Raw genomic sequence first — 21,580 nt, forward strand, 5'->3', positions numbered from 1 at the left:
TGCTTCCAGAAGTAATAAGATCAGATCCATGAGGTGATCATCCTTAATGGATGATCTCCATCAAAACCACAACGTTAAGCACATTGATATTCGTGCTACTTTGAGACACAATTCTGTACCTTTATGGAGCTCCAAATACATGTGTGAAACGATAACAGGTCAGTAGATTTTAAGCTTTTAGCATTGTTCCAGGGCTATTTCATGCCACGGAGGACATGATATACCTGCAGACTCGAGCTTCTCTGTAAACAAGGCCTGGTCTACAGAAGTAACCTTCTTCGGGACTGCAGTGCCTGTCTTCTGAACAGATACACAAGCCTTCTAGTGCACAACCATTGCTTTTGAGTTCCTTTGTCCCATTAAGTAATGCGTCTGACTCCTTGCTGGAAAATGTATTCCTAGGGTCAAGCTGCTCTTTAAGGGCAATGAATTTGTCAAAATTGGGATACTTGTTCTTCACATCCATGAATGCTACATTCCTATTCTTGGCCCAGTGTGGCTTAGCTGCATATTTGAAGAATGCCATCTGTTCCACTTCCTCCCACACATCTTGGTTGAGTCTAGGAATGGAAGCATCATCTGCTCTGTAGTAATTGAAGTCCACAACAACAGAATCTTGCGGTTGGCCCAGATAAGCTTCAGATGCTTTAATGAAACGAATCAAGAACCCGTTATATAGGTCTACGCCACAGAAGTTCTCTGGCTTCAAGTTTCTCAGTGTTTTTACATCCTTAATGAAATCCTGAAACTTTGAAGCAGGGAATATGGCTGTGGTTTCATAAAAGAGTAGTCCTTTGATTCTCGGGTCCCAAGCGCAGGTTGTTAAGATATCTGCAGATGAAGAGCGTGCGCATGACCCAGAAGCTTGCATCTTACCCTGTTGACCCACCACGGGGTAGCCTGTGAATATCAGTTTGTTGTTTTTCAAACCATTGGCCACTAACTTCTTGAATGCCACTACACCAGCAGCCATGGTGCATTTACCCTTAATGTCCCTTGAAGATTCCAACGCCTTCTCTGCATGCACGAAACAAATCATGAGGTGCGATGAAATTGCATACTTGGACAGCAAAATGTAAATGGAATTTTGTTTCAGAATATAAAATGTTCCATTGTTAACTTGGAGTTTAGATGGATTAGCCAAGCCGAACTCCTTACTAGTCTAGCAGGAATAGGTTTAAAAAATGTAGATAAGCCATGGTTGAGAGAGCATGGACATTTAGAAATTTAATTAACAATGGTTGGTACCTGACGCTCTCACTGATGCACTAACAACTATATTTTGCGGTTGAAATCCAAGAAAGTCATTTCTACCATCTCCTGAGCTATTTATTGGAACTCGATCGTCTGCTCTGAATACTGCAACGTGCTGTGATGGGTACCAGGTGATATCTGCAAATTCATGTTGTCGAGCATGATCGGTGAATATTTCTTCAAATTGGCTATCACTTTTGAAATAGTTAGTGATGCTTCTTTTGAAGGCAGGTTCTAGGGAGAGCATTACCTGTGTTCAGAGTTAATGATCAGGTTAGTTTTATTTAAAGGTTAATCAGGAAAGGCACATGAATGAACCATGTGGTTGATTCCACGTATATGGCAGTTCAAGCTGGTGAGGTTCGGTCAGCCACGAACCGTGCAATGCAGGAAAAGATGGCATTGGCAAATGCAAGCCGAAGAAAAAGTTTACAAAATTCAATTCATCTGCTTTTAGTCTTGAAATACGTAACTTGGCATAGAAAGCAGTATATGAGTCTTTAAATCTAATTTCTGCAGCTGTTAGGAGTTACCCCTATCCTGTGGATGTGATAAAACTACAGAATTTAGGATCAAGGGAATCAGCTTGCACATGTAACAATTTGGTCTATACCAAAAACGATCTGAATATGTAGCTCACAGACTATGTTCGCAAAGGAACAAATGAGTCTTGTAGGAACAAATGAGCCTTTGTGTATCTTCTCATATGAAAATAATCTTAAGCACGACAACAAAAACAGTCATGTTCCCATGGCTTCAGCTGCATCCATCAGCATGGCCGGAATCCCCCTCAATAATTGTCCTAATCTACCGGTAATAATCATTTGGGTTCACTGGCTTCAGGTGGCATATGTTGATAGCATAAAGTATAGCCCTGTACACATGTTCGACATCCAAAATAGTACCATCTGGAGAACTAATAGTGCATAGATATGTTTAGAAGTTGAAACTGATATGGAGGAGACAGGTTGAGATGGAAAATGGAGACAAAAAGAGAAATCCCTCTATGAAACTAGTTGAAATTAAATGGTTTATCACCATTCCCATTTTTAATCATCGACAGAAAAAAGTGTTGTGGGTGGAACACACTCATTAAAACCTCTTTGAATCTGGAGTTGCCGCTCTCATTTATGGCTTCTAAATGCATTTGGTCATTCACTTGAGCCACCCCAGACAATTTCTGCTCCATAAAATCCTGACTAGGCCTACCATATGAACTATGCAGGGATGAACTTATTACTAAATCAAGAAGGCCGAATCATGTAGGAAATGAACTTGTTTCATCTAAGATGGCACTGCACCTACCGATGGAGTTCTTGACTGTTTAGCACTGTTGTTTATAATCAGATTTTAGTTCGTCCCCATATCTCAACGCCAATTATCAACTGTAAGGTTACCTTTGATATGGCACCCATAAGACCAAGGGAGACAATGGCCGCATTGAATATGGGGCTCTGCTTATCCAGTTCTATCACTTTGGCAAAGCCTTCAGAGGGACCGGCAGCCACAACCAGATTGATTCTTACCACATGGTCATGAACTGCACCTCCCTTGCCCCACCAAGAGCTCCCATGTGCTCCTGTGCTGATTAATCCCCCCAAGCTAACACCATCCCAATAAGGAGAAGCCACCAAACTCAGTCCTTCTTCTTCCACACTGTCGATCAGATCCCTAAGACCAACTCCAGCATCCGCAATAACCGTCATTGCCGCCGCATCGACTTCGATTCCATTGTTGAGCTTAGCAGTGCTGATAAGCATCGACTTTTCACCCGCGTATCCCGGGCAAGCGAACTTGGGCATTGTATGTGAAGTTCCACTCACTGTCTTAACCTTGAACTGGTTCTTAACCGCCTCTGCAACAGCCAAACGGAGCTCTTCCTCTGTCGTGGGGTAGACGACGGCCGACGCCGCGCAGTCCTTTCTGTCACCCCATACGCCATAAGAGTTGGTAATGGTGCAGCCGGAATCGTTGCAGCGAACTGGTGAGGGTGGTGGCAGAGCATGTGCAGCAAAGAAATACGTCAGAACCAGAAATGACCTCATAACTAGCATCGATCTGGAGCCGAGAGTTTTGGCGTATATCCTTTCGCCATTAATATAAACCGATCCATATGATTGAAGGTTGCGGGGAGCGGTCTGTATGAATCTTTAAAGGAAAGAAGCCAGTTTCTTCAATCATAGTTCAAGCATCCGTGCCGTTTCTGGTGTGGCCAGAGAATGAGGCCGAAGGCATGTAAAGAGGCGCCGTTATTGGAGCTTAAAGTAGAGAACGCCGCATTCTAACTTTCCATTGGACTGGGTTTTACCTTTTCTAAATTGCAACTCGCGTTGTTAAACATACTACAAAATAGTGTCTCAGATTTTAAGGCAAGCTTTCTTAATTCAATATATATCAAAGTAGTTGATGTTTTTTTTTTTGGGTGGAGATAAAAGAAACCTTAAGGGGATGAATAAGAGACCCACCATTCTCTTCAAAGCAGATCATCTGCACTAAATGTATAATTAACAAATTTTCAATTGATCACTGAGCTCCATATAACTTGCGCTAAGTCCACCCAAATCAAACATTGAATTAATGTTTCACAAAGTGGACTTTATGGGGTGTGCCTCATGGAGCCCTTACCTATCTCCTGTTCAACTATGAGCTACCACCCTCATCTACAAAGTGTTACCATGGAGTTCCAATAAAAAGCTTCTGCACAAAACTTGCACAAATTGAAATATCTTCTGCTTGTTGATAGAGGCAAAGCGTTGCAAAGCCGACAATATCTGTTATTTTGATTATTTAGTTGATGCCCAAATTTAAGAGCAAATGAGGGTTAATTATAAAAAATAAAAGACCTCAACCTGACCAATAATACTAAACTCCTATTCCTGCAACTTCTTTCATTTGAAAATAATTATAAGTTTCAAGGTTTTGGACGCTGTCGACTTTAACGGTGAAATACATCTGAAATGCTAGACTAGAATATGAGCTGCGTCGTCGGCACAATCGATCCCGAGTTTCTTTCTACCAAATGTTGCGTGAAAAGAGTGTGTTTTTATAGTACATCTATTAAAGTATGCAGGCCAAACAAACAGTTGTACATTCTTTAAAACCCTTTCTAAATCTCATGCTTTTAGTGGATACCATTTTAATGGCGACATTATCATAAGCACTGGTGGTGGTGTCTTGTATAGCGTTGGGGAATGATTTCAATCCTTTTCAGCAGCCGTAAAGAATCCTGACATATGGATTGTCTTGCCTTGCTTGAGATCCACGCCACGGAGGTTGCTTCTGCACCAACTTCTGATCTACCGCCCTCCCTTCTCGATGCTGCTTCTGCAAGACAAAATCTCCGGTATTTTATGTAATGCTGGTGGGCGTTTTGCAGAATTCTTTTGCTTTTCCCCGTGGAGGAAGAAGACACAGACCAAACTGTTTGCTCCTTGCAATTTGCTGACAGAATGTGTGGTGCGAGTTTTGTTGTTTTCCGGCAGGAGGCTGATCGGTAGGCCCTCCGTCCTCTTCAGCTTTGCCGAAGATACAAGTTGCGGAACTTGCACCGCGGGGACATTAAAAAGGAATGGGAATGGCAGTAATAATTTCATTCATCCGCCCAAAGAAGATTCCTCCTTTCTTTCGCATTTGATTCAGTGTTGGAAATTATATCTACAAAAAATTTTGCGAATGAAGATATATAGTACCTATCATGTTAAGAAACAAAATGTTTGTTGTTTTTACATTTATCATGGACTCTGGAAAATGATACCTCATCGACTCCACAGTCTATACTTACAGTTTCAGCTTACCCAAATAATGTTCATGGAAATTTAATAAAACTAGACCACGACTACCCACAACTCAGCTATATATTGCAACCCTTCTAGGGCGTTTAGTGAAAGGAATTTAAATTTCTGGAACACATGTTTTTTCAAAAGCACTATATATTTTTTTAGAAATAGTATGATACTTTCCAGCTTTTAGTTTTCTGTATGGAGAAGTATCATCAATAATTTCCATCAAGGATTCGTTGAAATATTTTGTGGAAAGAAGTGTTCCAAAGAACATAATATTCTTCTTATCAAATGTCAGCTTGTTGTGACAAGTTTTCTTATAATTTTGATACTTAATACTTTTTCAAGTTCATGGTTGTTACACGAGTCTTTTATTTTCCTCCCTTTGGTTTGAGTGAGTCGGAGGGAACCCACTACTAAGTGAGAGACTGAAACCCTTACTTTTTTTGTGTTGAGAGACGTCGATGGTCCTATGATATACTTTTCAACTCGAGTTTTTTGTTTACGTCTGTTTACACGTTTACAATGCAGATGAATAGCACCCATAAGACTTAAACCAAAAACACATCGTCCCCACAAGACTTAAACCAAAAACACATCGTCGATATGCCATTCAAATTACCAGTTATGCCAAGCCCCTCGACACAATTTATGCCCTCTAGTTACAAATTATGATAGAACACGTAGCTTTTTAAAGTCCAAACAGGGGTTTTTCACTTTGCCTATCATGTTTTTGATATTCTCAATGTAAAGCCACGTCTCGGGGTACTTGCACTTGGGTTCCAGATGTGTAGACCTCTTTACCAAATTGATAATCTCTTGGGTTCAACGCGCAGTCTATATGCGCGGCTTGTGTGAACCTTCCAAACAACTAATTTAGGAACCTCAGAAATGCAGATTTTGGAAAATTTTGACAAATTTCAGATCCAAATCAGTAGGGTGTTTAGAGTTTATATTCTAACTTTTTGTACTTGAGCGTAAAATTGTATGGACATCCAAGTTAGTTGTATATCAAAATGTTAACCATAAAGGATATAAGTGATCACAGTTAGGATTAACAGTGCATATACATTACAAATCAAAAGTAATATTTCTTGAAGATGGATGCCAACTGACCTTTTGATGTAAAAAAAAAAAAAAAAAACTTTTAGTGTGGGAGTATGTAAATTTAAAAATATTGATAGGAACGACTCCTAAAAGTTCTCAATACATTCTCACATATCATGGTACTCTTGTTCAGTAGCTGCCACGGTGAATATTTTGGATATAAATGGGTTCAGCAGTATTAAACTGGCAGATATCTCTTAGCTTGGTTAAATTTTACCTAAAATAATATTAATGGCACTCAAACGAGAAGTGGCTCCCAAAACGAACTGAACAAACTGAAGTTACTGAACTAATGGTGTTGAATCTTCATCCTCTGTTGCTATAACAGCCTACTCGCAATCGAGCTTATAACGAGGCCGTCAGAAAGTTTGAACTGTTCTTTTACGTTTTTCTCAGTTTGCCGTATGAGTACTGTAACATCTCTTGAACTGACTCATTTACTAAATAGTTTTGTAGTCTCAATCAGGAACTAAAATATAAAATAGTAGTGCCTTTTTCTTGATGACATCGATATATAAAACGTAGCTATCCTTCTCTTTCTTTTTTTCTCTCTCCCTCATATCATTACCAACATTCAGAATCTTGATTACAGATCACATATTATGAACACTGACCGGTGTATCATCACGACGACTCATTGAAGTCCACACATTCAGCATCCTTTGAATTATAGTAACAATATTTCACATAAACAACAGGATTACATCACAATCAAGTGCAATTTTATTGCAATAATGTACATTCACGCAAGTACACAATCTGCTGCAATTCATGAAAACACCAGCAATCAAAGTAAAAACCAAAATTTCACCTTAACATTTTACATTCTTCTTTCCTTCACCATAGAAGGCGTCATCAAGATATCTCTTTCTCTCTCTCTCTCTCTCTCTATGCCCACATGAAGAAACTGCGCAGATCACACACACTGTCTCTAGTAACAGTAATCTATCACTTCAGTCGGTCGGCATGCTCATCACCATCATCCTTCGGCCAGCTCGAGGCCCCACTTCTCCTGCAGGGACCGGAGCAGCTGCAGCCCCTTCCGCCTCGCCCTCGCGCTGCATTGCTGCCCCTGCAGCGCCAGAGCCACCACCTGCGCCAGCCCCTCCGGCGCCACCGTCGTCTCCGACACCGGACCCGCCGCGCACACTGCCGCCAGCACGCTGAGTGCGTACTCCGCCCCCCTTCCTGTCATCTTCCCTACCAGCTCTAGCAGCAGCGGCACCGCCAACGCGTGCCCTCTCAGCTCCGCCACGCCTTCTGCCACGGTGCAGAGCAGCTCCAGCGCTGCCAGCGCCCGTTCGGCCGCTGCCCCGCTCAGCCCAGGCAGCGCCTCCAGCACTGCCGCCACTGCCCCAGCCTCCACAGCCGGCCGCCTGCTTGGCTCTGCCAAGCAGAGCGCCAGCAGGACCTTCACCGCTGCCCGAGCCTGCTCCGCCACTCCCACCATCCGAACCACCCCCTGCACCACCGTGGGCGGACAGGGGACTCCGCCTCCGGTGGCAGGCGGAGGGTTGGGAACGAGGGAGCGTTCCAGGAGGCGGAGGGCCTCGATCTTCTCCGTCTCCGAGTCGGAGGAGAATTGGAGTTCAGAGAGGTGGAACAGCTCCGCCAGGTCGGGCACCGGCCCTGGAGGAGATAGCGGAGGAGCGGTGTCCGGCATCGATGGCGGCACTGGTGGTGGCGGCGGAGAAGGAAGCGGCTCGTAGTCTGTGGGACGGTGGAGGAGGAGTGGCGTCTTGGGGAGGGGGAAGCGCCACTGGGTGAAGCTCTGGGAGGTGGCGGAGGAAGACGAAGATGAAGACGACGAAGGCGGTGGAGATTCCGTTCGAGGATGCACGGAAACTGCCGGAGCGGCCGGAGATGGCTGCTGGACGGTGGCGATCGTCGTCGCAGGCGGTGGAGCGGTCGGGCTCAGCACGGTTTCTGTGCAATGACCGAAGATGCCGCAGGAGAAGAGGGTGCGGGGTGGCTGCTTGATCTTTGGGTGGTTCTTCATCGCCGGGCACAGCCTCCGGCCGGAGGTGGTGGCGCCGCCGGTTGTGGTGGAGAAGGAGGGCCTTCCAACTTCCAAGACGTGGGCAGAGGAAGGATGGAGCAGAGCAGAGTAAGAAAGAGTGCATCGGCGTTCTACGTTGGAGAAAAAGATTGATGGATTCTTAATGACAAAAGTAACCCTTCACCTCTCGGTTGCTTACACTCTGCTTGGGGGAATATGTGAATATCTTTAGGAACAGTTTCGTCTATAAAAATCTTTTGGTGCTCCCCCGAGACGACGTACGTCCTGCTCTGAATTGCCAAAGGTGGGCAGACAGCCCTGTCCACGTTCACCAGATCTTCTGATGACGAAACTACCCTTTGGAATTTCTGTATTCCTAGACGACTCACTGTATCAGCCATTCCGATACGAAACGACTGGCATCAAGTTGTATATACTACAAGGCAAAGGAATCAACTAATCATCTACTCTTTGAATGCCGATTCGTGGGTAAGATATAGAAGTTTATCACTAGGAAGTTTCAATTTCCTTTGTACTTAAAGATTTGGTGAATTTGAATCTGTTCTAGTTTTCCTATTAGCATGTCTTCTAAGGGAGAATGATAGACCGCTTTAAAGGCAGATGAAACAATGGAAATTTCTAAGGCTTATGACAAAAGAATGCCCAAAACAGGAACCATTTTCTCAAGAACTGCTTTCAGACATGGAAAAAAACAGAAACAAAAAAAAAAAGACTGCAGGTTTTGAAAGTTTTCTTGGGTAGTTGCTAGTTTGAAACGATGTGGAAAAGGATGGCTTGGATATCCTTTTCAAGAATGAAAATTTTCATGCCTTTAAGTACACAGATCTGAGATGGTTGTACATGTGATTCTTTCCACCATGTGAGCCTGTGTACCTTGATGTTTGTCTGTAGAGATGCAAGGAGCGGCCGAGTTCTTGACCGAGTTCATGAACTAGTCTTTCTTCTCTCGTTACAAACCTAAAATGAAAGAAATTTGAAAGGTCCTGACGGAGGACGCCGCTGCCCGAACCGGCGGCCTTTTCAATTACCAACTCGGACCGGAAGTACCTTGCTTTAATGAGAAGGATAAAAGAGGAATTTGCCGCGCCCTGCAAGGGAAAGGGTCCTGCTACTTTCTGCCTTTTGTCGAAGGTGGTTTTCAGAAAAAAAGAAAAAGGCAAACTGAAAAGCAAAAAAGGCTACGTGGCTTAACACGTGCGGAGAGCGTCAGAGGGCTGAGTCACCGAATCGTTCCCGATATCCATTTCATTTTCTTAAACCAAAAAAAAGAAAAAGAAAAAAAGTTCAACCGGATCAATTTGGACCCGGTTCATCCACCATAACATTTGACTGCCCCGGGTTTAGGGAAAAGAGATATATTTCCATTGATTGATTTAATTGGATCTTATGTGATTGGATTTAGACCTCAATTTTTTTTTAACTCAAATTCGAGTTCTTAAACAAATTTTTATTCTTTAAGTTACTTTAAATTGAAAAAAGCATAGTAACAGGAAACACACACGTTTTTTTTTTTGAAAAAAATGACAAATTAAATGGCTGTTTAAAACTTTAAAAGCAGCCTTTTAAAAAAAATGTGAAAAACAAAAAAAACACGTTTTTAACCCTTTTTAATGCATTTTTTCACCTTTTTTTTTCAGTTTTTTTTAATGTCAAACAGTTTTTTTCTCATTTTCCATTTTATATTTTATGTAAATGTACCTATCTTTTGATGTTTGTGTTATTATTATCTCTTCATTTTTAGTTCTTTAAATTTTTTAAAAATTTACCATATTTTTTTTTTCAAGCTCGCAGTATTATACTTGAAAATAACTTCATGCTTTAAATCCTTAAAGTAACTACTTGTGGCAAATAATATCCTCCAGTTCACTTTGGTGCATCAGAAAAGATGTTTATGACATTGATGGATGAGTTGTAAAATATTTAATTCATATACATTTGAAACAGCCATCAAACGATATAAACAGCTGCAGTCCATTGTTTATTTTAAAAGCCAATATGGAAAAATGTGTAGATGCATCACATTTTTTTTCTAAATAAACAAGATCAAGTAAGAAAAAATCAATAAAATCCAATTGAAAATAATGAAATAAAACAAAATTTTATTTCTGACCCTTGGATCGAAAGAGAGAGAGGGAGGTGTGGTTTGGCATTGTCTACTTACTTTTTTCTAACAATAGAACCAAAGATTACCATAGTAAAAGAGAAAAAGGAGGTAAATTCTCTGACAGCATCTGTTTCCTAACTACATTAAACTGTGGGGCAGGTGAGGTAACACAATTTTTTCAACTTAACTTTCCACTTTCATTATTAGATAAAAGAAAATGCAGACAAGGTAAAGGCCAACTTTTCACTGTGGTGTTAGGGGTGGCTCCTTGTGCATGTCAGAGGGATCATTTAAGGGCAGTGTGGCTTCTCTCTGCTCTACAATTGGTCCATCCCCCATATGATTGACTCCATTATTGCTGCCCTGCATTGGACTTTTGTTCCCTCCATGCATGAACTAGAGAAATAAATCAAATGAATAAATGAACAGTATGCAAAAAAAAATCCATGCCAAAAAGTTATGTGTTCTTATAGACATACATAGCGTGCAACATGACTGGGTTCTGTGCAGAAATATATCAAGGTTGTGCTTGAATCTTATCTTCAAGAGACCGCAGTTTGTTTTTTTGACAGGTTTTTTAGAATTTGGGTTATGTGTTTGAACAATAAGACAACAACAATGTTTTCTATGAAAAACATGGGGAAAGAGGGAGGCCAGATGATTCATACCCTTTTGAAAATTTGCTTTGTAGAAAATGGTTTTCTTCATCAATCAAATACACTTTGAATGGTGTTTTAGATGCAAAATAGTTTTACTTCCAAAACAGCAGCGCCGGAGCCAGAAAAATTTTTTGGAGGGCCACTCATTCACATATTTTCATACTAGAAAGCACACTGGATGCATGTATATATATCCGCGGCTGCAAAACAGTGTTTAAGAGTGTCACTGGAACCCCTAAAATATGAACATGATTTTGAATCCAAATTTTATGTTCAAGTACTTATAAAACTAAATACCCATATGAATTATCCTCCATGTATCTATTGTTTGTGTCTAATTCACTGTCAAAGTGCACCTGTATTGTTCTCATTAACTCTGGTCTCTTTTGAAGTTTTATTAACTCATCCTGGATGCATGTATATTATACAGATGTCTGAATATGAAATTTTGGTGTACTTTCTGATTCAATCATATTTTCATGTCTAAATTATCAAAAAATGATTCACATGATTGCATAAACAAGACCCACCTTGGATTCTCAGCCAAATTAAGATGTGTTCAGGGCAATGACACAAGGATGCAGGTATCACATGGCTGCCTCCTGCGTCATGGTTCAGGCCCTTCTTGCCTCCTTCATTGGGAACATTATCCCAAAAACCTTGTTATTTGTGGGGTTCGAAAGGTGAGTCAACGTATGGTTCATGTAAGGTCGAGCCTGGATGTGGACCCAGGCTCGACTTGGCCCTTTCTCACACCAACTACTCGGACAAAATGGCTAACAGTATTGAGCCCTCGGTATTTCTTGAATGGGAACAGGCGGGTCAATGGCTCATGAAGTATTTATTGGGTGCTGCTCTCTCTGTGATAGACAGCTGAATTAATGCTCTGCATTTTGCTGTTGGTCCTACCAACATGTGATTTTGTTCAACAGTATGTATGAAAATTCCTTTATTTTAATGTTACCATTGATTTGATAGATACATGAATGTGCATTTAAGTTCTTGCAACCAACCAATCCTCACTCTTTAACTGTTAGGTTGGAGGAGGAGGAAAAGATCATTAATATGAAAAATGTAAGGGTCGATAACCTATTGAGAGAATATATGGCCGGCCGGAGGAGAATATTTTCCTCGTCAACTTGAAGAGTATCCTGGATCAAGTTTCAACTGTGTCATTGATCTCCAGCTATGGTTTTTCTATGGTGTTGTTCTTGTAAGACTTGGTGGTTGCTCAACTGGAAGAAACAAAAGATCAACTAAAAAGGTATTACCATAGAACTTCAAGTAAATCAGAAAAAGGAATAGAAAGGCAAAGTTAACAAATAAAACAATGAGAGTAAAACGCAGTTCAGTCAATGACACGGATTTCCTTAAAAGTCATCGTCACTTTATCATTGAAGAGGAGAAAGATCTTATGGCTGATGGAGTCGATTGTTATCAGGGATGCCAACGTTTTCAGACGCCGGAATTCGTGAGCTTGAACTGGTGGTGCTAGGTTTCTGCAACATAGAAAAATGGCAGTACAGCACTCCCCTTTACTTTATTGAAAAATCTATAAAAATTATCCCCATCTACATGTTTTACAGCTTAGCATTTGAACAATTTCAGAGTGAAGATGGAAACACTAGAAATTCTTCTTCCGAAGATCCTTCTATTTCTTTCTCACAGCCTTTGAGATGGCTGTTTCCATGACGAAAACCTAATTTCTTGGCAATACTTTTCGTCTTCTCCTCATGAAAACTTTGAGATTTTATAAAATGTGCAGAATATAAGAAGAGAATAAGAAGAGAGACGTACATATCTCGGTTCTTGTGTTGGTAAGACACTGATGAGCGCTATCACCACATCTTCATCAGTGCAGCGGCTGCTAATGACATATTAGGAGACCAAAAGAAACTCTTGTAGCCTTTTTAGAGACCAATGAGCATGTTGGTTCTAGTGATTTCCGTATCATGGCAGCTTTTTAAGCATCCAAACTTTGTTGCTTCATTGGACCAAAATTGGTCTAAATGCCTAAAGCGTGGAAATGTGGATCCTTGACAGCTTTATGACACAAACCTGCTCCAATTTTAATGATGATGATAATGACTAGAAACGATGTATGTCGTATCAGATGGAGCAAATATGAAAGGATTCGTCCAATTTACACACTTTAATTCCAAGAACCTTTTTTAAAGGTTTGTTAAAAGATACCACCCTCTTTACGTGGATTCAAGTGCTTCTAACTCTAGAGATAGATAGATAGAAAGGGAGAGAGAGATTCAACGCGACACAGGCTTTGTTCCTCTGTGTGCTGTTCTGGTTGGCGTTTCTATGAAGGCAATGCCGACCACATAAAACTCAACACATGAAGAAGACGAGTTCAACTATTTTGGTCGGTCTTCACCCCAATAATCCCTCTCGTTACGGAACACAGCCAGGTGTCTTGGAACACCACCTGTCCCACGGCCCACAATAGGAAGGCCCCAACAGCGGCAGTGGCCTCAAGAGTAACTCCTGCAGCTTTTCTTCTTATGAAACACGCCCATGTGTCCTAAAAGTGGTAGGTCTCCATCAGTGTGCTCCCATCATCTTTTCCGAATTTGAACTTTGAACACCTGGTACTCCATGCCACAGAAGAGAGGGAGTTCTCTCCCCAAGCTTACCTGTGTCTCAATTCAAAAGGGTATCTCAAGCTTCACTAAATTGGAGACAGTTCGGCCCATAGCTCTTGGTGGATGCACTCTCTTTTCTTGCAACTACCCTTCACCCTTCTTTTATAATCCTCCCTGTTCTAAGAACTCACAATGTGTTTCTGCTCTGTCATCAATCTTAAGTAAAAGTTTTTGGGAGTTGTTTCCCTTTACCCCTAAACAGTAAGTAATCACCACAAAATCTGTCGCCCAACTCTGGGCTACTTCCTCAAAGTTCGACAATCGACCGTGTTGAGCAAAAACTTGTGATCCAGTCTCACCTTTGCTAGAATAGAAGCAGCAGGTGGCTTGGGGTCTGTCTCATTTAAATTCACAACCTGAATTTAACTTTTTCACCTGAATCCTTCATGGGGGAACAGTTTTTTAAGGAATGATACGAGCAGAGTGATGAATGTATCCTCATTTCTCTCGGTCCATTTCAACAGGATAATCATCCCAACTTGGAAAAAGTAACAGTATTACAAATGTGATATCAGAAGGAAAAAAGAGTACGTAAATTTACAAAAGCAGGAAAATAAGAAAAGAAAATTTGAACAGGGGGAACAAGGGGAAAAGGCCCGAGTTTTCCAAATTCTATCACAGTTTAAAACCTCGCGTCCTCCAGGCCGTGAAGATCATCAGCCCGGTTCATCGCCTTCCTCATCATGGCCACTCGAGCGAGCCGCTCGGCTTCCCTCCACGCCGACCTCGGCGTGAGCGGGTCGCCGTTCGACTCCATCTGCAGCCTCATCGCCATGTCCAGAACCGAACCTGGCGACGGGGCTTCGAGCTCGGTCCTCTTCAACCCGATATCCGATCCAAATCTTCCTCTCTTGGACCCCAGCTCCGCTAGCTCCGCGTCGATGGCGCGAACGTGCTCGTCAGCCGATAGCGACGCCGAGCCGAGCAGGCGGGTCCGAGCCGCCGCCAGGACCAACCGAGACGCCGATGCATCTCCCTTCTCCACCAAGTGCCGAGCTTCCGAAATCGCGCGTGTTGTTCGGAGCCGGTTCCGGAGTCGCTCCACCTTCATCCCGACCGAGTTCGGGAACCCGCGGACGGATTCGACCACCGGCAAGGTCAAAGTCCTCGCTTCCCCGTTGACCGTCTCTTGCGTGAGCGGGTCCACGAACGAGCAGCGGACGGAGATGAGACTCGCCGGACCGACGGCCTTGGTCGCCGGGATCTTTAGCTCGACCAGGAACTCCCGCTCCTCCTCCGCGTAGAGATCGCCAATTTGGATAGAGCCAGATCGACGGCCCGCGTGGATCCTTGATCGCTGGACGGAGGCGTAGAGGCTGCTCAGCTTCACCTGCAACCCGCCGGATTCCGACGCACACTCGATCTCTAGGTGGAGATCCTGTATGGCCACGCTCAGTAGCGTTCCAACACATTGCCGGAAGGAGGCCTCGTCGTGGACGTACGAGAACGTATTGCCGGTCCCGTCGGAGAACGTCACTGGCCCACCGGCCTGAGCGACGGGTTCTCCGGTGAAGCCGAAAGTGTGCACTGGGAGTCCGAGAGTGCCGAACAGTGCAGAGAGCTTTGGCGCTCTCCGGCGGCAGGCGGTTGCGTCGTCGGTCAGAAGGAGGATTCCTGATGCAGGGTTGCGCTCCCGGCGATCAGAGAGCATCTTTGCTGCCTTCTTTACGCCGTCAGCGAGAGCGCCGACTGAGTCTCCACTCTCGGCGTCGTCGTTGCTCGAGACTTCGAGGCGCTCCACTAGACGGCGGGCCGCGCGTTGGCCGTGGACGGACATTCTCATGAGAGGGAGGAGGCGTTTCGACGAGCCTCGTGTGAAGGCAACGACCGCGAGGCGGTCGCCGGAGGAAAGTGACGAGGCGACGACTCTGAAGGCTCTCTTCATCGTTCGGAGAGCAGACCGCGCGTCGATGACGACCACGACATCGATAGGAGGACGTGAATTCTGGTCGGAAAGGCGTTTCCGCGGCGTATCGTGCCCAGAGCTCCCGCTGGATGTCGCCGGAGCCGCAACGCGCAAAAGCATTGCGAAGTCGTCGTAGCTCTTACCAGGGATCAGCGCAGGAAATTCCGGCACGATCGTCAGGTTGACGACCGTCCTGTTCGAACAAATTCCGGAAACATCCGGAGATGATTCCTCCTCCGGAATCGGGTTGAACCTTCGGCAAGGGGCCGCTCCAACAGACAAAAGCGGCTCGTCGTCGTCGTAGAGCCTGCTCTTCGGAGCCGGTACCGGTTCCACCTCCTCCCGGCCGGGCGGCGTCCTTGGCTCCGGTTCGCTCCGACGTGGTGCAGCCGCTGATAGGAACGGCGCGTCCTTCCACGCCGCGAAACACACGGGGCATGAGGCACTCCCTCGCCGCACGTGCGACGCCACGCAGTGGAAGTGGAAAGCATGCGAGCACTCGGCCGTGAAGATGGCACATCCCTCGCCGCACCTCATGGGCTTGAAGCACACGCCGCACGCGCTCTACACGAGTCAAAGGACGATGCCTCATGAGCCGAAAGCCGAAGGAAACTCGAGAAAAACAGGAGACAAATCTCTCGCTAGTAGGGTTGAGGATTTCACCTTTTGGAGGATGAGGGGGCGGGGAGTTCTACCCTCCGACCTAGGGGTGGTGGCGGTGGAGACGGAGTGGCTCCTCACTGACGGGGTGACAGATTCCGAGGAATCCTCGCCGGACACCGGCCGGCTCCTCTCCGCCGTCGCGCAGACGGTCAGGCCGAGGGCGATCCGCGCCCGTCGCCAACCCGTTCCCATTTTTTGCCGCTGCTCCTCTCGCCAAGGCAAAACGTAAACAACCTGAGAATCAAACGGCAGTCTGCGTTTGAACACTGATAGCAACGGCCTTCTGCGGTTGGACGCCCTTATATAAAAGCGCCCTGGACGTCAAATTACGGTAATACCCTAAATCAGATGATATTCTTCTTGACAATATTACCCCCACGACGAGGAATCACAAGGCACTTCGCACTCGCCGTGGGCCATCGGATGCCTCGTGCTGCTCCCTTGGGTAATAAAGTCATTTCCTGTGTCGAGAGAACGGCAATTCCGTCCTCCTTCGTGGTGGGTGCTCTTCGTCGCCTTGAGTAAAAGACCGAACTACCCTCCGTCCCTCTCCGACGTCATTTTCTTCACGTGCCGTGGGCTCTTTCGTCCTTAACCAACTTTTCCTTATCCGGCAAAAGCAAGCTCCAGGCATTATTGGCGCCACGTTTTTAAAATTAACGGGTGCATTAATTATAATTTGGGACAAGTAATTAATGGGTAAATCGACATAATTAATAAAATAAAAGTTGAATTAAATTAAGAAAAAGAAGGAGAATAGAGTGGCCTTGGAGAACGTGGAGTGTTGAACAGAGATGGCGCGTTTAAATTATTTAAATGCTTCTACCAATAATGGCTTCCCTTTTTCTTCTTTTACTTTTTCTAAGGAGTTTAAAATGATTTCATAATCTCTCACTAATTAAGATTTAGATTTATTTATTGAATAATCAGAGAGCCGCGTTAATAATTGAGTCGGTCAGCCTGCCCGGCCCAGCCGCCGCCCTGACCGGCCTGCCGGACAGTTACAAAAATGGACCTGTTATGAATTTGCTCTGACCCGCACGCAAGTCCAGATCTGGATCTAGATATTTAAACCAATGACTAAAACGATGATTGTACCATCCAGATCACAATTGCCTCTCGATCACCAATTGGGGCAGGAATTTATGCATTCAACCAATTTTTAAAAGGTACAGTAAAACTTAAAAGTATAATTTCAAAACAAAATTTCAATGCTGGCCAACTTCCTATAATGTGTCATTAAAGTACAAATTGGCTTTAATTGACAAAAACAAAAAACTAGGCTGAGTGTTAGGTGAGCACATCTGTCGATCGCCCTGTACATTGCCCCTCACATGCAGAAGGGGCTCGACAAATGCGATCGCCGGAAACATGACCTATTTGAGTTAATTCGTGTGTGCCGCGAATATATGTCTCTCAAGATGTCCAAAAATTTTTGATATAGGACTATTTGGAAATCTTTTCCATAGTATTAGTAGCAAGAGGATATGCAAAACCATGTAGATGGGTCCATGTCCAAGTATAGAAACAGCCAAGCCTTGTGAGCTCATCCCTAACTCAAGATCGGAACGAGGCCCCACCCCTCAAGCGAGGAGGGCAGGCTCCTGTCATTAACTTGGAGAAGTAAAATTTTTCGCATCGAAGAGCGGGACCCGCCCTCATGTCCATGACACGAGGGCGGCCCGCCCGATTGGGTCTTCTCCGTCCACGTGTTCGATCCTAATCAGCATTGTCCATGACAAGTCCCCAAGCCTCCATGCCTAACGGTCTGGAGAGGGTTGAGGTTTATGGCTGGGGAGGAAGAAAAGATAGACATGAACAGGTAGGTGGAGATAAGGAAGGGGAAGCTCGGATTTTTGGAAGATCCTGTTTGGTTGATTGCGAACGCGATCTTCTTAAATAATTTTAAGTTTTCTTCTTCTCCTTTTCCAGCCATTTGTTGTTTTAGCAACACCAATGATTTCATATGAAGCCTTTGGTGGCTTTAGAGCTGAAGAAAGGCCTCACAAGTAACCATACATTGGGAAGCCTCCAATTAGTAAAATCCTTGAGGTCCCCCCTCTCTCCTTTCACTAAGGAGTGACATTACAACAAAAGTTGCTGCCAAAGTCTTTGATCTGGTGATGTCCCTTCAACTTGGTGATATTTACAGGTCGATCGCGGCGAACCTCGAAAAAAGCCGGTCACACCAAAAAAATTGTCGAAGAAAAGCTCATCTTAACATCATTTCCCTATCGATGCAGCTTGTTTTAATGTATTTTGTCATTTTGTATCTTCTTCCTTACCTTTTCCGGAATTATTTTTGTCAGAACATCTTTGTTCCCTAGAAAATTTTTACTTGACTAGCATTTGAGCTTGGTAAAAGGTCCGAGTAAATCATTTTGCATAAGGGGAGCTCAATTAAGAATCCACATTACAATGCATATGGAATTAGATGAGACTTTTCAGTAAACAATAAAGTATTTTATCTTCAAAAAAAGCTAAGAACTATAACAACCAACTATTTAATAACCTCTCGAAGGTTTCTCATCATTTTTAATGCGGGAGTGAACTTTTCAAAGTGTAGGAGGACAATCTACCCTCTTAAGGTGCATGTGTGGGATCATAGGTCCGATTGTCAATCAGGCTCTAATGCCATTGTAACGATACAACTCACTCCCACACTGGGCCCGAGTCTCTGACCTAACGAATCTCAACCCATCTCTTAACAGATTCAGTTATAACCTCAAAAAGGTTAGAAAACAAAACAACCAACCACTTAATAATTCACTTTATAAATCTTTAAACAATTTTCAATACAAAACTAAACTTCTTAAAGTGAGGTATTATACCTAACCTTCCAAACGCATTTCAATTTAGAGGGCATAATAAGTTGAGGGCACAGACGAAAGACTCTAATAAAAATTAGGTTCAACAAAAAAAGAGTGTCCTCTGCATTTAATGTCACAATATAAGATGCTTTTGCCTTCAAGGTGAAAGAAAAGTGTCCTTAAGTGCTACTGCATTCACTCTTGAATTTGTTCTTAAGCCAAAGAGAATAGTCTTGTTAGGTGACCTCACATGTCATCACATGAATGGCTCTTTTCCTCCTCATTTCTTTTTTTTTTTTGGTTTATTTTTTTAACATTATAGGTACATATTCTTTAAAATATGTTGATGATCAATATAAAATCATCAGGTATCTTCACCAACCCTTTTTCCGTAATTTATTAACATCTTATTTTATTATGCCATTTGGGTTAGATGGCAATGGGAATCTTTGTTATTATGCAGAGAGTTGGGTGTACATAGTTTATTTCTTTTCCCTGCTTCTCTAATAAAGGTCCCATATATGCCGATTATTTTATTTTTTTCCCAATAATTTATTACTTTTTCCTTCAAAATAATTATAGTTTTTAGTATTTTATTGTTTTAAAAGTGAGGCTAAGTCAGAAGGCTTCCCACTTGAGAGTTCCGAAGGGAGGATTCCCGTTGATCGTACACAGGGGAGCATGGGACGTGGATGGGTTTGGGTGTGACCAGATGTCAGCCCATACTCAATCCGATAAAAGTTCGAGTTGTTGGTATGCAAAGAAAGAGATCCAATAAATTATTGGAGCAGAAACCACTCCGGTTAATAAAACGGACAGCAGGTATGGTTTTCCTTACTGAGACCCGGTATGACCTTTTATATAAACAAATCCGAGCCGTTTCAGATCCAAGTCTGAGCCAATCCAAATTTAGCAAGGATCCAGTTATCTCTGGACATCCTCAGGCATGTCTGCAGGTAGGTAGAAAAATACTATAACAGCCCATGCATGAGAATGACTTGGAATATTTTTCATCTTCAATAGAAGAGAGAGAGAGAGAGAGAGAGAGAGAGATTACTTATATGTCTAAACGGCGCCTAAACCTAATTAATATCTCATGCTGGTAACACTCTAAAGTACCCAACAAAAGCAAGTTGAGATCCATCAAGACTAAATGTCTGGATTAGTGTAGAGTCCAATCCAGTATCTCTTGTTTAGATGCACTAGTTGACATGCAATACAGATTCAAGCACCCAAGAGCAAAGCCATGATTTTTTTCGGGGGCGGGCCAAATAGTCTAACCTCATGTTGACATAAAAAATTATGAAGTGGGAAGAGAGACATGCTCAAGAGTTAACGGCTATACGAGGACAAATAAGAAAGTAATATCGGCGAAAATGATACATGCAAACGAATAGAAAATTGTATACACACACACTATAAAATAATAAAAAAATTTGTCTATATTCATGTAGAGAAGATCTTTAATAAATTATATGAATAGCATTGTTTATATATTTAGGATAGAGGAAACGAGGTTCTCATCAATAATAAAAAAAATTGTTCCCCAAAACTTTCACCTCCTTGAGAAAGAGCAAGGTGTTTCCAGCTTCCAATGATTTTTTTTATAAGTGTGCTTCTTATTCTTCTTCTATAAGTCTCTGTGTGCATTTGTCCGTGAAATATAGAATAAAACCTACGTTTTCTTAAGTCCTCAATACTGGGGCAGACAGTATGGTTGTGAAAAGCTATATATATATATATATATATAGACAGAGAGAGAGAGAGAAGGATAGAAAAAAAGAGTTGGTTTATGTGGTAAATTATTAACAACTGTATGTCATACTTCATAAGAATGGCAATAAGATCCAGACATTGCACAAGAGCTCGAAAAGCAATTCACAGATATAAGGTCACGCATTTTTCAATTCTTTTGCTATTTTGTATATTTACTTATGCATAAATTGTAAAGAGTAATAAAAGATTGGCAATTAAATTAATGAGTAAACAAGTGGGCTGGATCAAAGTAGGGCCAGTGGAATGGTCATGGGCATATGGGTGGACTGTCTTTTGGGACAGTGCATGGCCTCCCAGACAAAGAGGGAAGGTGAGAGGTTGAAATCACAGTCATGATGGATGGACATGATTAAACACACCGCCCGATACAACTAGAGGATTTTTCTGTCCTAGACAGACCAAATTCACAAGTTATATATATATATATATAGTGTCTAACGGTTACCAAACTCTTTTCTGACCATTTTAAGTTGACTTTGACAAAACTTAATTGTTTGTGTGGGAGCAAAATATCCAAAAGCATAGGACTAAAAAAAAATCACTGCACTCTAGTGTGTAAATTCAAATTTTATAAGGTTCATAGATTACTACTCTTAGTTTTTTGAGTCATAAAATTCAATTTAGACAATTAAAAACATGAACTAGATAGATCCTGACTTTCACAATGAATAAAAAAGAGAAAAAACTAAAAAAGACAGGGTCACAGGATTGTGTGAATTGGTAGAGATCAGAATCTAAAAAAAAAGGACCCTGGAAGAACCCTTCAAGGTCTCGAAATCTTTTACATGGATGTTCAACGGGTTTGTTCTTTTGGAACACAAAAAGTGATTTTTTTTTAATTCATTATA

General features: G+C 42.7%; 3 protein-coding genes across 4 annotated transcripts; all 3 read right to left on the minus strand.

The window, feature by feature from the left end:
- On the minus strand, nucleotides 1-3,524 carry LOC116267246 (L-gulonolactone oxidase 3). 2 transcript variants are annotated; one of them, XM_050080557.1, is made up of 3 exons: nucleotides 2,781-3,524; nucleotides 1,249-1,504; nucleotides 1-1,017 (listed from the first exon to the last, which is right to left on the minus strand). In XM_050080557.1, the coding sequence occupies exons 1-3, from the start codon at nucleotides 3,306-3,308 to the stop codon at nucleotides 200-202; spliced, it is 1,602 nt and encodes a 533-aa protein (XP_049936514.1). In that variant the 5' UTR covers nucleotides 3,309-3,524; the 3' UTR covers nucleotides 1-199. The 2 variants fall into 2 exon arrangements, with proteins under 2 accessions (XP_049936514.1, XP_031504734.1); XM_031648874.2 differs by having other exon boundaries at nucleotides 2,652-3,524.
- Nucleotides 3,525-6,840: 3,316 nt separating this feature from the next.
- On the minus strand, nucleotides 6,841-8,583 carry LOC116250732 (formin-like protein 3). Its single transcript, XM_031624615.2, has one exon. The coding sequence runs from the start codon at nucleotides 8,137-8,139 to the stop codon at nucleotides 7,120-7,122; it is 1,020 nt and encodes a 339-aa protein (XP_031480475.1). The 5' UTR covers nucleotides 8,140-8,583; the 3' UTR covers nucleotides 6,841-7,119.
- A 5,483-nt stretch (nucleotides 8,584-14,066) lies between these two features.
- On the minus strand, nucleotides 14,067-16,404 carry LOC116249520 (E3 ubiquitin-protein ligase WAV3-like). The gene is made up of 2 exons (XM_031622636.2): nucleotides 16,147-16,404; nucleotides 14,067-16,047 (listed from the first exon to the last, which is right to left on the minus strand). Exons 1-2 carry the CDS (start codon nucleotides 16,336-16,338, stop codon nucleotides 14,200-14,202), a joined length of 2,040 nt encoding a protein of 679 aa, XP_031478496.1. The 5' UTR covers nucleotides 16,339-16,404; the 3' UTR covers nucleotides 14,067-14,199.
- Nucleotides 16,405-21,580: the final 5,176 nt, after the last annotated feature.

This window comes from Nymphaea colorata, chromosome 1 (genome assembly GCF_008831285.2).
Source record: "Nymphaea colorata isolate Beijing-Zhang1983 chromosome 1, ASM883128v2, whole genome shotgun sequence".
NCBI classification, from domain to species: domain Eukaryota; kingdom Viridiplantae; phylum Streptophyta; class Magnoliopsida; order Nymphaeales; family Nymphaeaceae; genus Nymphaea; species Nymphaea colorata.